At 52.1% G+C, this 12732-nt stretch overlaps 1 protein-coding gene across 3 annotated transcripts; it reads left to right on the plus strand.

The window, feature by feature from the left end:
• Positions 1 to 11061, plus strand: SPATA33 (spermatogenesis associated 33). 3 transcript variants are annotated; one of them, XM_055232883.2, is made up of 3 exons: positions 1 to 83; positions 493 to 666; positions 10835 to 11061. In XM_055232883.2, the coding sequence occupies exons 1-3, from the start codon at positions 50 to 52 to the stop codon at positions 11044 to 11046; spliced, it is 420 nt and encodes a 139-aa protein (XP_055088858.1). In that variant the 5' UTR covers positions 1 to 49; the 3' UTR covers positions 11047 to 11061. The 3 variants fall into 3 exon arrangements, with proteins under 3 accessions (XP_055088858.1, XP_055088857.1, XP_055088856.1); XM_055232882.2 differs by having other exon boundaries at positions 10 to 196; XM_055232881.2 differs by having other exon boundaries at positions 13 to 196; positions 493 to 696.
• The last annotated feature ends 1671 nt before the right edge of the window (positions 11062 to 12732 follow it).

Below are 12732 nucleotides of genomic sequence, written 5' to 3' on the forward strand. Positions count from 1 at the left end.
GCCGGTGCCGCCAGAGGGGCGGGGCGCGGCTGCGAGGCGCGCAGTCGCCATGGTGACGCACGCCGCGGCCGCGAGAACCTTTTGTGAGTCCCTCCGGGCTGCCCTGCCGCGGAGGTTCAGGGACCCGGGCTTGCGCCGGCGGGGGCGGTGGGCTCACCTATGGGCCTTTCCAAAAGCAAACAGAAACCCAGGAAAGGTAAAGGGGGCGCAGGCGCTGGGCTTCCCGCCTCTCCGTCCCTCGGCGCGGGCCCTGGGCGGGGCTGGGCGGGGCGGTGCGAGCGCAGGCGCCAGGCTCTTCCCGGTGCGAACCGTTCCTGCCGCCGAGTCCGCTACGGACGGGGCGTTTTCCGCCTGAGGCGGTTATGGAAACGCAGAGACTGGAGACTTTTGAAGCCAGCTTATTCTGGACCCAAGCAGGCGACTGAAGACGATGGGACCCACTGCCCTGGATTCAGTAAGTACCGGGTCTAACGGATGATCTGTGTATTTCAGGTGAGGAGCAAAAGAAGGGATCCACCTATTCAGTTCCAAAATCTAAGGAGAAGTTGATGGAGAAGCATTCCCAGGAAGGCAGGCAGGCAGACAGGGAGTTGGAGAAGCCTATGGACAGCCTCCACCTCGGGTCCGGGACAGCCAAGCACCTGCCGCCGGCAACTTCGCTGGAAGGTAGGAGACGGCGGGAGGGAGCGAAGCGAGGTCAGCGGCTTGGAGGATCTGGGGCTGGGGTGAGGAGCCTGCTTCTAAGACCCTACCGGATGGACACTAGTAGCAGGCACGCGCCCTAAAGATGAAACTGGTTTGTTTTAGGAACTTTATGTAGGAGGTAAATACCCAGAATTCTTGGTTGAAAACATAAGTTTAGGCCGGGCGCGGTGGCTCACGCTTGTAATCCCAGCACTTTGGGAGGCCGAGGCGGGCGGATCACGAGGTCAGGAGATCGAGTCCACGGTGAAACCCCATCTCTACTAAAAATACAAAAAAAATTAGCCGGGCGTGGTGGCGGGCGCCTGTAGTCCCAGCTACTCGGAGAGGCTGAGGCAGGAGAATGGCGTGAACCCAGGAGGCGGAGCTTGCAGTGAGCCAAGATCGCGCCACTGCACTCCAGCCTGGGCGACAGAGCAAGACTCCATCTCAAAAAAAAAAAAAAAAAAAAAAAAAAAGAAAACATAAGTTTAATGAAAAGGTAGGTCAGTTCTCGAGTGATAAGTGCGGACCAGGTGGTCGAGGGGCTGGGGCAGTGTGCGTGTGTCTCACCTGAGGTTCTCCTGGAGGGCTGGGTATCTAGGTGCCTTGAGAATCCCTCAGCCTCCTCACACTGAAACAGAGCCCTGGGAGGCCGTCCCAGGCTGGACTGTAGCTCTCTGAGGGCTGTGGGGGCAAGTACATTGCGGAGGGTGACCGACGATTAGAACCTCGGTGCGACAAAGGTGTCTTTTCTAACAGCCTAGTGTGACCAGACCTTTGGGTGTGTGTGGGGAAGATGAGGCCCCAATAGTAGGAAGAAGCTAGAATACAAAGTTTTCCATCAGTTTTATCACGTGGAGCTGGAAGCGTTAAATATTTTAAACAACGGAGGTGCTGCCTGGGGCGGTAGTTCACACCTGTCGTCCCAGTTACTTGGCCGAGGCAGGAGGATCTTTTGAGCCCAGGAGTTCAAGACCAGCTTGGGCAACATAGTGAGACCCTGTCTCTACAAAAAATAAATATTTGAAAATAAAAAACAAGGGCGGCATGATGGCGTCTGTGCCTACCAACGGGGGAAGCCAGTTCGCAGGGGAGGTGGCCGGGTCAGAGACACATTGCTGTGGCCCAGTGGGAGCCAGCGAGGCCTTGCAGTACGAATTCCAGAAGGATCAAGCAGGCAGAACCCGCAGAGCCTGCCGTCTGAGGAGATTGGGGGCCTGTGCCGGGAGGAAGTGTTTCAGTTTCATCACAAGAATGAACCACACGACTGGGCGCAGTGGCTCACGCCTGTAATCCCAGCACTTTGGGAGGCCGAGGCAGGTGGATCACTTAAGATCAGGAGTTCAAGACCAGCCTGGCCAACATGGTGAAACCCTGTCTCTCCTAAAAATACAAAAATCAGCTGGGCATGGTGTTATGTGCCTGTAATCCCAGCTACTTGGGAGGCTGAGGCAGGAGAACTGCTTGAACCTTGAAATGGGACCTGGGAGGCAGAAGTAGCGGTGAGCGAGATCGCACCACTGCACTCCAGCCTGGGCTACAGAGTGAGACTATCTCAAAAAAAGAAAAAAGAAAGGAATGAACCACTCGGGTCAGACAAGAACCACTCAGGTCAGACAAGAACGAATGTCAGGGGGATGACTGGCCTGCTAGGCAGAGGAGCTGGGCCTGGACTGGTTCAGACTGAGACGCTTGTGGGATCAAGGGCTTGAAGTAGGAGGCTCTGGGCCTTGGACTTGGAAGAAAGGCCTGGATTTGAATTCCCAACTTTGGAACCGCCCACTGGAGGGCGGAACCCCTCACTGGAGGATGGAAGTCTGCAGGAATAGCATCACCGTAGGGTGGCGGTTTGGAAAATCCTACCTGTCTGTCAGGGTGCTTTGAGCTGAAAGTTACAGAAAAGCTGACTAAACACAGCTTTAACGCAGGGATTTAATGTCTCACGAATGAAGGGTCAGAGGCAAGGCTTCCAGGTTGGCTTGCTTGTTAGCACAGCAGTGATCAAAGGCTTTGCATGTCTCTTCTTGACCACTCTCAGTGTCCACAGCCCCCGGTGAGTGTACAGCCCCCACACGCAGGCAGGACTGCGTCTACTCCAAAGGCATTGCTCCTTGCTTTATATTGGCAAGGAAACCTTTCCCAGGAAGGCTTTGCCTGCCCAGCCTCTCCAGGACTCCCTCAACGGTGCAGATTCTCCAGGGGCTGGAGGGAGCTGTGAAGCACGGGAGTGGGCAGGTCCTCTGCCAGCAACGGAAGTGGGGGAAGGAGGACCGCCTGTTGGAAAGGCCCCAGCAGTGTCTGTCACACCAGACGGTGGGGGAGGAAGGTGGACATGAAGGGAAAACAGCAGAGCAAGAGTGAGGACAGAGTTTCAGGAGAGAAGATGAAGTGTGCACGCTGTCCATGCAGTGACGGGCTGAGCGACAGTGAGGAGCAGGCTGCTGACTCCATTGCCACACGGTAAAGGGGTCCTGGAGGTGGGACACTGACAGAAAAGCCAGAGGAAAGACCCCTCGTATTGCATTTCCCTTTACATGAAATGTCCAGAAAAGGCATATTTACAGAGAGAAGCAGATGAGTGGTTGCCAGGCAGAAATGGGAGCCAGACACAGCGGAGCACAAGGGGACTTTGGAGGGTGATGGAGATGGTTTTCAACCTGAATCTGAACCTGGGAAGCACTGCAGTTTAGTAGTCCTGGTTCCTAAGCCCTTCCAACGCAGGAGCCAGACTTGTGAGCGAACAAGCCATTAGTGATTCCAGGCTCTGGCTGGTACCCTGAGTCTTCTCAGCTTGGGGCATGCACCTCAGGGGGAGCCAGCATCAGTCTCCAGCCCCAAGAGCCGCCCTGGACGTGTCAGTGAGTCTTCAGATGCCTGCAACTGCCTGGGCAACCACACGTGATACCTGTCATGCCAAACCTGTCCTGAACCCATAAAATCCAGAGGAAAGAAAGTCGTCGGCCGGGCGCGGTGGCTCAAGCCTGTAATCCCAGCACTTTGGGAGGCCGAGGCGGGCGGATCACGAGGTCAGGAGATCGAGACCATCCTGGCTAACACAGTGAAACCCCATCTCTACTAAAAATACAAAAAATTAGCCGGACGTGTTGGCAGGCGCCTGTAGTCCCAGCTACTCGGGAGGCTGAGGCAGGAGAATGGCATGAACCCGGGAGGCGGAGCTTGCAGTGAGCCGAGATCGCGCCATTGCACTCCCGCCTGGGAGACAGAGCAAGACTCCGTCTCAAAAAAAAAAAAAAAAAAGAAAAGTCATCGTTTTAAGCTGCTGAGGTTTGGGGTGAGTTACTATGAAGCAGTAGTGAGCAGAACAGAAGGGCCATGATGGGCAGAAAGTTTGGCCATAAGTTAATAATTGTGGCAGCTGTTGGGATATTGATGTGGCTTGGCTGTGTCCTCACCCAAATCTCATTTTGAATTCCCACATGTGGGAGGCGTTGGGTGGGAGGTGATTGAATTATGCGGGCAGGTCTTTTCCTGCTGTTTTCGTGATAGTGAATGAGTCTCGCCAGATCCTACGGTTTTAAAAACAGGAGTTTCCTGCATAAGCTCTCTCTCTGCCTGCTGCCATCCATGTAAGATGTGACTCGCTCCTCCCTGCCTTCTGCCATGATTGTGAGGCATCCCCAGCCATGTGGAACTAAGTCCATTAAACCTTTTTCCTGTATAAATTATTCAGTCTCTGGTTTGTCTTTATTAGCACCATGAAAACGGACTAATACAGATAGATGTATTATACTGTTACTCCTGCTACTTCTGTGTATGCTTAAATTTTTGCATTACAAAGTTTACAAACATACAAACATTATAGAGATCTAACGTCACAGATTTAGTCAGCTTGTTCCCCAATGTTGGAAATTCTACCACAAATAAAGAACTTGGGAAAAAAAGGAGGGGAATGTTAGAAGGAAATCTGAGCAACCTAGACCTGGGCTCAGTCATGCCTGAGACAGTCAGATGGGGTATTTGAGGATGAGTCAGTGTTAATTTTCTTAGATGTGGCAATGCTATTGTAGTTACGCTAAAACACAATCCCTATCTGATACAGAAATATACTGCAACGTTTATGGGTAAAATCATGTCTGAAATTCCTTAAAGATACTCAGGACGACAGGTGCGGTGGCTCATGCTGTAATCCCAGCACTTTGAGAGGCCGAGACGGGTGGATCACTTGAGGTCAGGAGTTCGAGACCAGCCTGGCCAACATAGTGAAACCCTGTCTCTACAAAAAATGCAAAAAAATCAGCTGGGTGTGGTGGGGCACACCTGTAATTCCAGCTACTTTGGAGGCTGAAGCAAGAGAATCGCTGGAACCCAGGAAGCAGAGGTTGTAGTGAGCCACGATCTTCCCACTGCACTCCAGCCTGGGTGATAGAGCGAGAATCCATCTCAAAAAAAAAAAAAAAAAACTCAGGAAAAAAACGAAGAAAGAACAAGATAACCAAATACTGATTGAAGCTGAGTGCTGCATAGGTGCAGGTGCTCATTCACTATTCTATTCTATTGTATGTTTGAACACTTTTTTTTTTTTGAGATGGAGTTTCCTTCTTGTTGCCCAGGCTGGAGTGCAATGGCATGATCTCGGCTCTCAGCTCACTGTATTCTCCGCCTCTCAAGTTCAAGCGATTCTCCTGCCTCAGCCTCCCAAGTAGCTGGGATTACAGGCGCCCGCCACAACCCCCAACTAAATTTTTTTGTATTTTTAGTAGAGACGGGGTTTCACCACGTTGGCCAGGCTGGCCTCAAACTCCTGGCTTCAGCTGCTCCACCCGCCTTGGCCTCCCAAAGTGCTGGGATCAGAGGCGTGAGCCGCCACACCCGGCCTCCCAGAGTGCTGGGATCACAGGTGTGAGCCACCGTGCCCAGCCTGTTTGAACACTTTTGTAATGTTTTGTCATTTGTTTGTTCTGAGATGGAGTCTCACTCTGTTGCCCAGGCTGGAGTGCAGTGGCATGATCTTGGCTCATTGCGACTTCCGCCTCCTGGGTTCAAGCATTTTTCTGCCTCAGCCTCCCGAGTAGCTCGGACTACAGGCATGTGCCACCACGCCTGGCTAATTTTTGTATTTTTAGTGGAGACGGGGTTTTACCGTATTGGACACGCTGATCTCAAACTCCTGACCTTGTGATCCACCCACCTCGGCCTCCCAAAGTGCCAGTATTACAGGTGTAAGGCACCACACCCAGCCTGTAACATTTTCATGAAGGTAGAGTATGCTTAATTGCAAGAAAATTTTGAAAAAGAAGAGAAATGGAACACTTCTATCAGCTATTAAAAAATATGCTGAGTGAAAAAAGCCAGTCCCAGAAGGTCACATGCTGTATGATTCCATTTCTTTTTTTTTTTTTTTTTTTAGGCTGGAATGCAAATGGCATGATCTTGGCTCACTGCAACCTCGGCCTCCCGGGTTCAAGCAATTCTCCTACCTCAGCCTCCGTAGTAGCTGGGACTACAGGCATGCGCCACCATGCCCTGCTAAACTTTATATTTTTAGTAGCAATGGGGTTTCTCCGCGTTGGTCAGGCTGGTCTCAAACTCCCGACCTCAGGTGATCCGCTTGCCTTGGCCTCCCAGAATGCTAGGATTACAGGCATGAGCCACCACACCTGGCCGTGATTCCATTTCTGTAACATTCTCTGAATGACAAAATTATAGACAGGGAGGACAGATTGTTGGTTGCCAGGGCTTTGGGGTTGGGGTAGGGAGTGGGTGTGTCTGAAGGGCAGCAGGAGGAAGATGGGATTGTTGGTTGTGGTGGTGATTGATTAAATGGCGTAGCTGTACAGACACTCATAGTACCGGAGTCCGTTTCCTCGTGTCGATAATGGTACTATAGTTATATAAAATGTTCGCTTTGGGAGCCAAGCGCGGTGGCTCACACCTGTAATCTCAGCACTTTGGGAAGCCTAGGCAGGTAGATCACTTGAGCCCAGAAGTTCAAGACCAGCCTGGGCAACATGGTGAAACCGGATTTTTACAAAAAAGACAAATTAGCTGGGTGTAGTGGAGTGTGCCTGCAGCCCCACCTACTCAGGGGCCTGAGACAGGAGGATCCCTTGACCCCAGGAGGTTGAGGCTGCAGTGAGCCAAGATCGCGCCACTGCCCTCCAGCCTGGGCGACAGAGTAAGACCCTATTTATGCTTCCTAGCAAGGAAAGATAGTACACATATTGAAGAATTTGACTGCATTAAAATGTTAAACCTCTCCCCAAACTCTTATAAACAATTGTAAAACAAATGATAAGCTCAAAAAAACATTTACATCTATGAGAGGCCAAAGAATGTCATGTTGACTCTGGATCAGGGGCTCGGACATGTTGCTGTAGAGGCACACGTCTTCCTGGAAGGTGGTTTGGTAACAAGGTGGCAGGACTCCTAAGACAGCCCACACGATCCCTGCCCCTGGTGAACAGCCATGTGTAACCCTCCCCTCAAGTGCGAGTGGAATGAGGAAGAGGGAGGTGTGTCCCACCTGCGATTAGCTCGCTCATCCATTGAGTTTGACGTAATCAAAATGAGAGATGATCCTGGGTGGGCCCGACCTGATCAGGGAAGCCAGACAGTAAAAATGTCAGAGGCTTTTTAGGCCTCTGCAAGCTTTAAGCAAGCCCTTGCCAAAGCCAGCAAGAAAATGGGAACTTCGTTCCTTGAACCAGGAATAAATTTTACCTGCAACCCGAATGAGCTTAGAAGAGGACCCTCCAGTTCCTCACGAGAATGCAGTGCAGCTGGCACCTGGAATTCAGCCTGAGTCCCAGCCACGCCGCACCTGGACCCCTGACCATGGACACGATAAGATGATAAGTGGATGTGCTGGTTTAAGCCTTAAAGTTTGTGGTGATTTGTTTTGCAGCAATAGAATTACACACAATATGTACCAAGAACCTTTAGAAGAGTCACATTTTTTTTCTTTCTGTTTTGTTTCTGAGATGGTCTCACCCAGGCTGGAGTGCAGTGGCACAATCTTGGCTCATTGCACCCTTGACGTTCTGGGCTCACACAATTCTCCCACCTCAGCAACCTGAGTAACTGGGGCCACAGTGCACACCACCACACCCAGCTAATTTTTGTATTTTTTGTAGAGATGGGGTTTTGTCATTTTGCCCAGGCTGGTCTTGAACTCCCCGGTTTTCTCCCCGTGTGCGGAGATGAGAGAGTGTAGAAATAAAAACACAAGACAGAGATAATAGACAGCTGAGCCTTGGGGACCACTACCACCAAGACGTGGAGACCGGTAGTGGCCCCGAATGCCAGGCTGCACTGATATTTATTGGATACAAGACAAAGGGGCAGGGTAAGGAGTGTGAGCCATCTCCAATGATAGGTAACGTCACATGGGTCACATGTCCACTGGACAGGGGGCCCTTCCCTGCCTGGCAGCTGAGGCAGAGAGAGAGAGGGAGAGAGTCAGCTTACACCATTATTTCTGCTTATCAGAGACAGTACTTTCACTAGTTTACTACTGCTATCTAAAAGGCAGAGCCAGGTGTACAAGGTGTACAAGGAACATGAAGGTGGACTAGGAGCGTGACCACTGAAGCACAGCATCACAGGGAGACGGTTAGGCCTCCGGATAACTGCCGGTGGGCCTGACTGATGTCAGGCACTCCAGAAGAGGTGGAGGAGCAGAGTCTTCTCTAAACTCACTTGGGAAAGGGAGACTCCCTTTCCCGATCTGCTGAGTAGTAGGTGTTTTTCCTTGACACTGACGCTACCGCTAGACCACGGTCCGCCTGGCAACGGGCATCTTCCCAGATGCTGGCGTTACTGCTAGACCAAGGAGCCCTCTGGTGGCCCTGTCCAGGCATAATAGAAGGCTCACACTCTTGTCTTCTGGACACTTCTCACCATGTCCCCTCAGCTCCTATCTCTGTATGGCCTGGTTTTTCCTAGGTTATGATTATAGAGTGAGGATTATTATAATATTGGAATAAAGAGTAATTGCTACAAAGTAATTAATGATATTCATATATAATCATGTCTCTAGATCTAGTATAACTATTCTTATTTTATATATTTTATTACACTGGAACAGCTCGTGCCCTCGATCTCTTGCCTCAGCACCTGGGTGACTTGCCACCCACAGTGGTGCATGCTGGTGGTCCCAGCTACTTGGAAGGCTGAAGTGGGAGGATCATTTGAGCCCAGGAAGTTGAGGCTTCAGTGAGCCATGATTGTGCCACTGCATTTCAGCCTGGGCCACAGACCAAGATCCTGTCTCAAAAAGAAAAAGGGATATCGCTCAGTGCTTAGTGCAGCTGTGGGTCATTCGGCAGCTGACACAGATGAGGCTATGTAACGCAGCACTGTAGGCAGAAGGAGAGGCCAAGGCCTGAATACCCTGTCTGACTAGCCTTGGGCAGGCGACTTGGCTTCTCTGCCTCCCCCACCTGGTTAGCCTTGGACAGTCGAGTTGGCATCTGTGTCTCCCCTGTCTGACTAGCCTTGGGCAGGTGGATTGGCCCCCATCTGACTAGCCTTGGGCAGATGGCTTGGCTTGTCTGTACCTCAGTTTTGTCTGAAATATGGGTTGTCAGAGACCTATAGTAGAAGCTACTGTGTGTCATTATTCACTGTTCTAGGGCTCGGAACAGGCACGTGATAAAAGCCAGCACTGTTGGCCGGGCGTGTGGCTCATGTCTGTAATCCTAGCACTTTGGGGGGCCAAGGCGGGTGGCTCATCTGAGGTCAGGAGTTCAAGGCCAGCCTGGCCAACATGGAGAAACCCCGTCTCTATTAATAATACAAAAATTCCCCGGGTGTGGTGGCAGGAGCCTGTAGTCCCAGCTGTCCGGGAGGCTGAGGCAGGAGAATGACTTGCACCTGGGAGGTGGAGGTTGCAGTGAGCTGAGATGGCACCACTGCACTCCAGCCTGGGTGACAGAGCAAGACTCCTTCTCAAAAACTAATAATAATAAACCAGCACTGCCATTGCCAGCTGTCCATCCTACCTCGAGTCCAGGTTCGTGAGCTATGAGGTGTCCTCACACAGCTGTAAAACAACATGACCACTGTAGTTGTTTCTGTAAAAAGGTGACTGTGAGTCTTCTAACCCTGTACCACACATATGTGTGCAGAGAGAGTGAGCTCCATCCTGCTCTCCCAGAAGCCTGAACGGCTGCGCCCGAGCTCGTAGCAATGGCACTCCAGGAAGGGGGCGGGCGGCTGTGCCCAGGGTCGTAGCAGTGGCATTCCAGGAAGGGGGTGGGCGGCTGTGCCGAGCTCGTAGCAGTGGCATTCCAGGAAGGGGGCGGGCGGCTGTGCCCGAGCTCGTAACAGTGGCATTCCAGGAAGGGGCGGGCGGCTGTGCCGAGCTCGTAGCAGTGGCACTCCAGGAAGGGGGCGGGCAGCTGTGCTGAGCTCGTAGCAGTGGCACTCCAGGAAGGGGTGGGCGGCTGTGCCCGAGCTCATAGCAGTGGCACTCCAGGAAGGGGCGGGCGGCTGTGCCCGAGCTCGTAGCAGTGGCACTCCAGGAAGGGGGTGGACGGCTGTGCCCGAGCTCGTAGCAGTGGCACTCCAGGAAGGGGCGGGCGGCTGTGCTGAGCTTGCAGCAGTGGCACTGCAGGAAGGGGCGGGCGGCCAGCCAGGAGAGCAGCCAGTGAAGGAGCACTTCTGCTTTGTACGCGGCAACGCTCAGCAGGCTCAGCAGTTTCACAGGTCTCAGGCGGTCCTTGTAACCTTAACAGGTTTAAGAAAATGTGAGCAACATCGGAAATGTCCATTTCTAGAACATTCTAATGGATAAAGTTCTGTACAGAGGGCTTTACCAGAATTAGAGAACTTTGGAGTGGAAATGATGTCTCTGAACCTTGAGCTCTGAGGCGGCTCCTGCCTGGACGTGTGCCCTCCCTCCTTCCTGTGCCGTCACCCTGATGCCATCCTGTCATGGATAGTGGAAGTGTTTCTCCTGTTTTCTTCCCTGAAAAAGGGTGTCCAGCAGCAGCAACCCTCATGGCTGAGTTGCACATCCCTTAAGCCCTGGAATGTTCATGGACAGTTTTGATCACTTTTGGACTCACCCATTTCTTCTGTTAACCATACATCTAATTCCTTCACTCTGATCAATGGCAGGAGGTGTGTGCATCGTAGAAGGAGCTTTCCACACATCTACTAAATGCCTGAATGTTTTTTCCTGTAGAGAAACCTGATGTAAAGCAAAAGTGCAGCAGGAAGAAAGTGGTCGTTCCACAGATCATCATCACGCGAGCGTCAAATGAGACGCTAGTCAGCTGCAGTTCCAGCGGGAGTGAGCAGCAGAGAACCATTCGGGAGCCGGAGGACTGGGGCCCCTACCGGCGGCACAGGAACCCCAGTACAGCAGATGCCTATAATTCACATCTCAAAGAATAAACAAGCACCCTTGCATGGCACTCGTTACTGCCTGCAATAGGCGTCTCAGGAACGGCCGCCCCACCCTGTGAGAAGCCGCGGCCCCTTCTCCAGTCCTCTCAGGGAGGGTGCACCAGATCTTCCCCACCCTGTGAGAAGCCGCGGCCCCTTCTCCAGTGCTGTCATGAAGGGTGGCACCAGGGCCGCCCACCCTGTGAGAAACTGCAGCCCTCTTCTCCAGTGCTCTCAGGGAGGCTGCACCAGGGCCACCCCACCCGGTGAGAAACTGCAGCCCTGTTCTCCAGTATTGTCATGAAGGGTGGCACCAGAGCTGCCTACCCTGTGAGAAACTGCAGCCCTCTTCTCCAGTGCTCTCCGGGAGGGTGCACCAGGCCCGCCCCACCCTGTGAGAAGACGTGGCCCCTTCTCCAGTGCCATTTGGTCTTGCCTTCCCCAGAGCTGCCAGCAGCTCGGTCGAGGCAAGAGTGACTGGCTCAGAGAACGAGCTTTGTGGTATTGATAAATGAATAGTATGTCCATGTTGGAAGTGGCTGGCTGTGCGGAGTGATGGACAGCAGATGGCATCTCATTCTGATTCGCAGTGGGCAGTTAAAACACTTCCCTTCGTTTCAGAAGGAGACAGTGTGAATACCTGGAAGTTAAGTGAATAAGGTGCCCCCCAAACTTCAGGAAAGGGCCAGATTCTAAGAGCTAAACGTTAAGATGTAATGTTCCAGAACAAAGAGGTGCAGAGTCGCCTAATGGGGCCCCAGGGCTCCTAGCTTGACTGTAATCTGAGTCAGCTTATGAAAAGGTCCCAAAGAAGAATGTGGAACGTGTGCTGGGGGCGTGGGACAGCCGTGGCACTGAGACTTTGGAAGTGGCCTTGCCAGCGCTGTCCTGTCTTTCTGGCCCACAGATAAGGGCTCCCAATTGAGGAAGGCCACGGAAGGGACCTGAACACAACGGCGTGAGACAAGTTATCTCATGTGGCTGCACCTCTCCAGCAACCCTCAGCTCAGGCTGGACTTTCCGCCTGTGTTGAGAATGCCCTGCCCTGTCTGGAAGCCTGACGCATGTAGTGACAGTGTGTTAGCTTTGTTCGTTTCTAGTCTGGCCAGCAGGCTTTGCATGTGATCTCCCATTGGCTTGCTTCAGTGGCCAACGGAGCCAGGGGTGTCCACCAGAGTCCTGGACAGACTTCTCGGGTGCCAGCGGCAGGGAACCTGCTGCCTGCCACACACATACAATTTCTAATCCATACAGGCCTATGTAGCATATACACACATACACAGAGCCTTAGGAATTGTGAAAGGCCAATCAAAACTCGGGACCCGAATTTCACTCTGACAAAAGAAAAAAAAAATAAGGTGAAACATGAGTCATGCAAGAAACTGCTTCCTTTTTGTTCCTAAGCAGAGAGCTACCAATAAAAAGTTAAAGTTTCTCCACAGGTAGCTACTCTGTTCACCTTCTGTGAGGTGCCAAAAATTTTTTTATTATTATACTCTAACTTCTAGGGTACATGTGCACAACGTGCAGGTTTGTTACATATGTATACATGTGCCATGTTGGTGTGCTGCACCCATTAACTCGTCATTTACATTAGGTATTTCTCCTAATGCTATCCCTGTCCACTCCCCCCACCCCACGACAGGCCCCGGTGTGTGATGTTCTGCTTCCTGTGTCCAAGTGTTCTCATTGTTC

The sequence above is a fragment of the Symphalangus syndactylus genome, chromosome 11 (genome assembly GCF_028878055.3).
Source record: "Symphalangus syndactylus isolate Jambi chromosome 11, NHGRI_mSymSyn1-v2.1_pri, whole genome shotgun sequence".
NCBI classification, from domain to species: Eukaryota; Metazoa; Chordata; class Mammalia; order Primates; family Hylobatidae; genus Symphalangus; species Symphalangus syndactylus.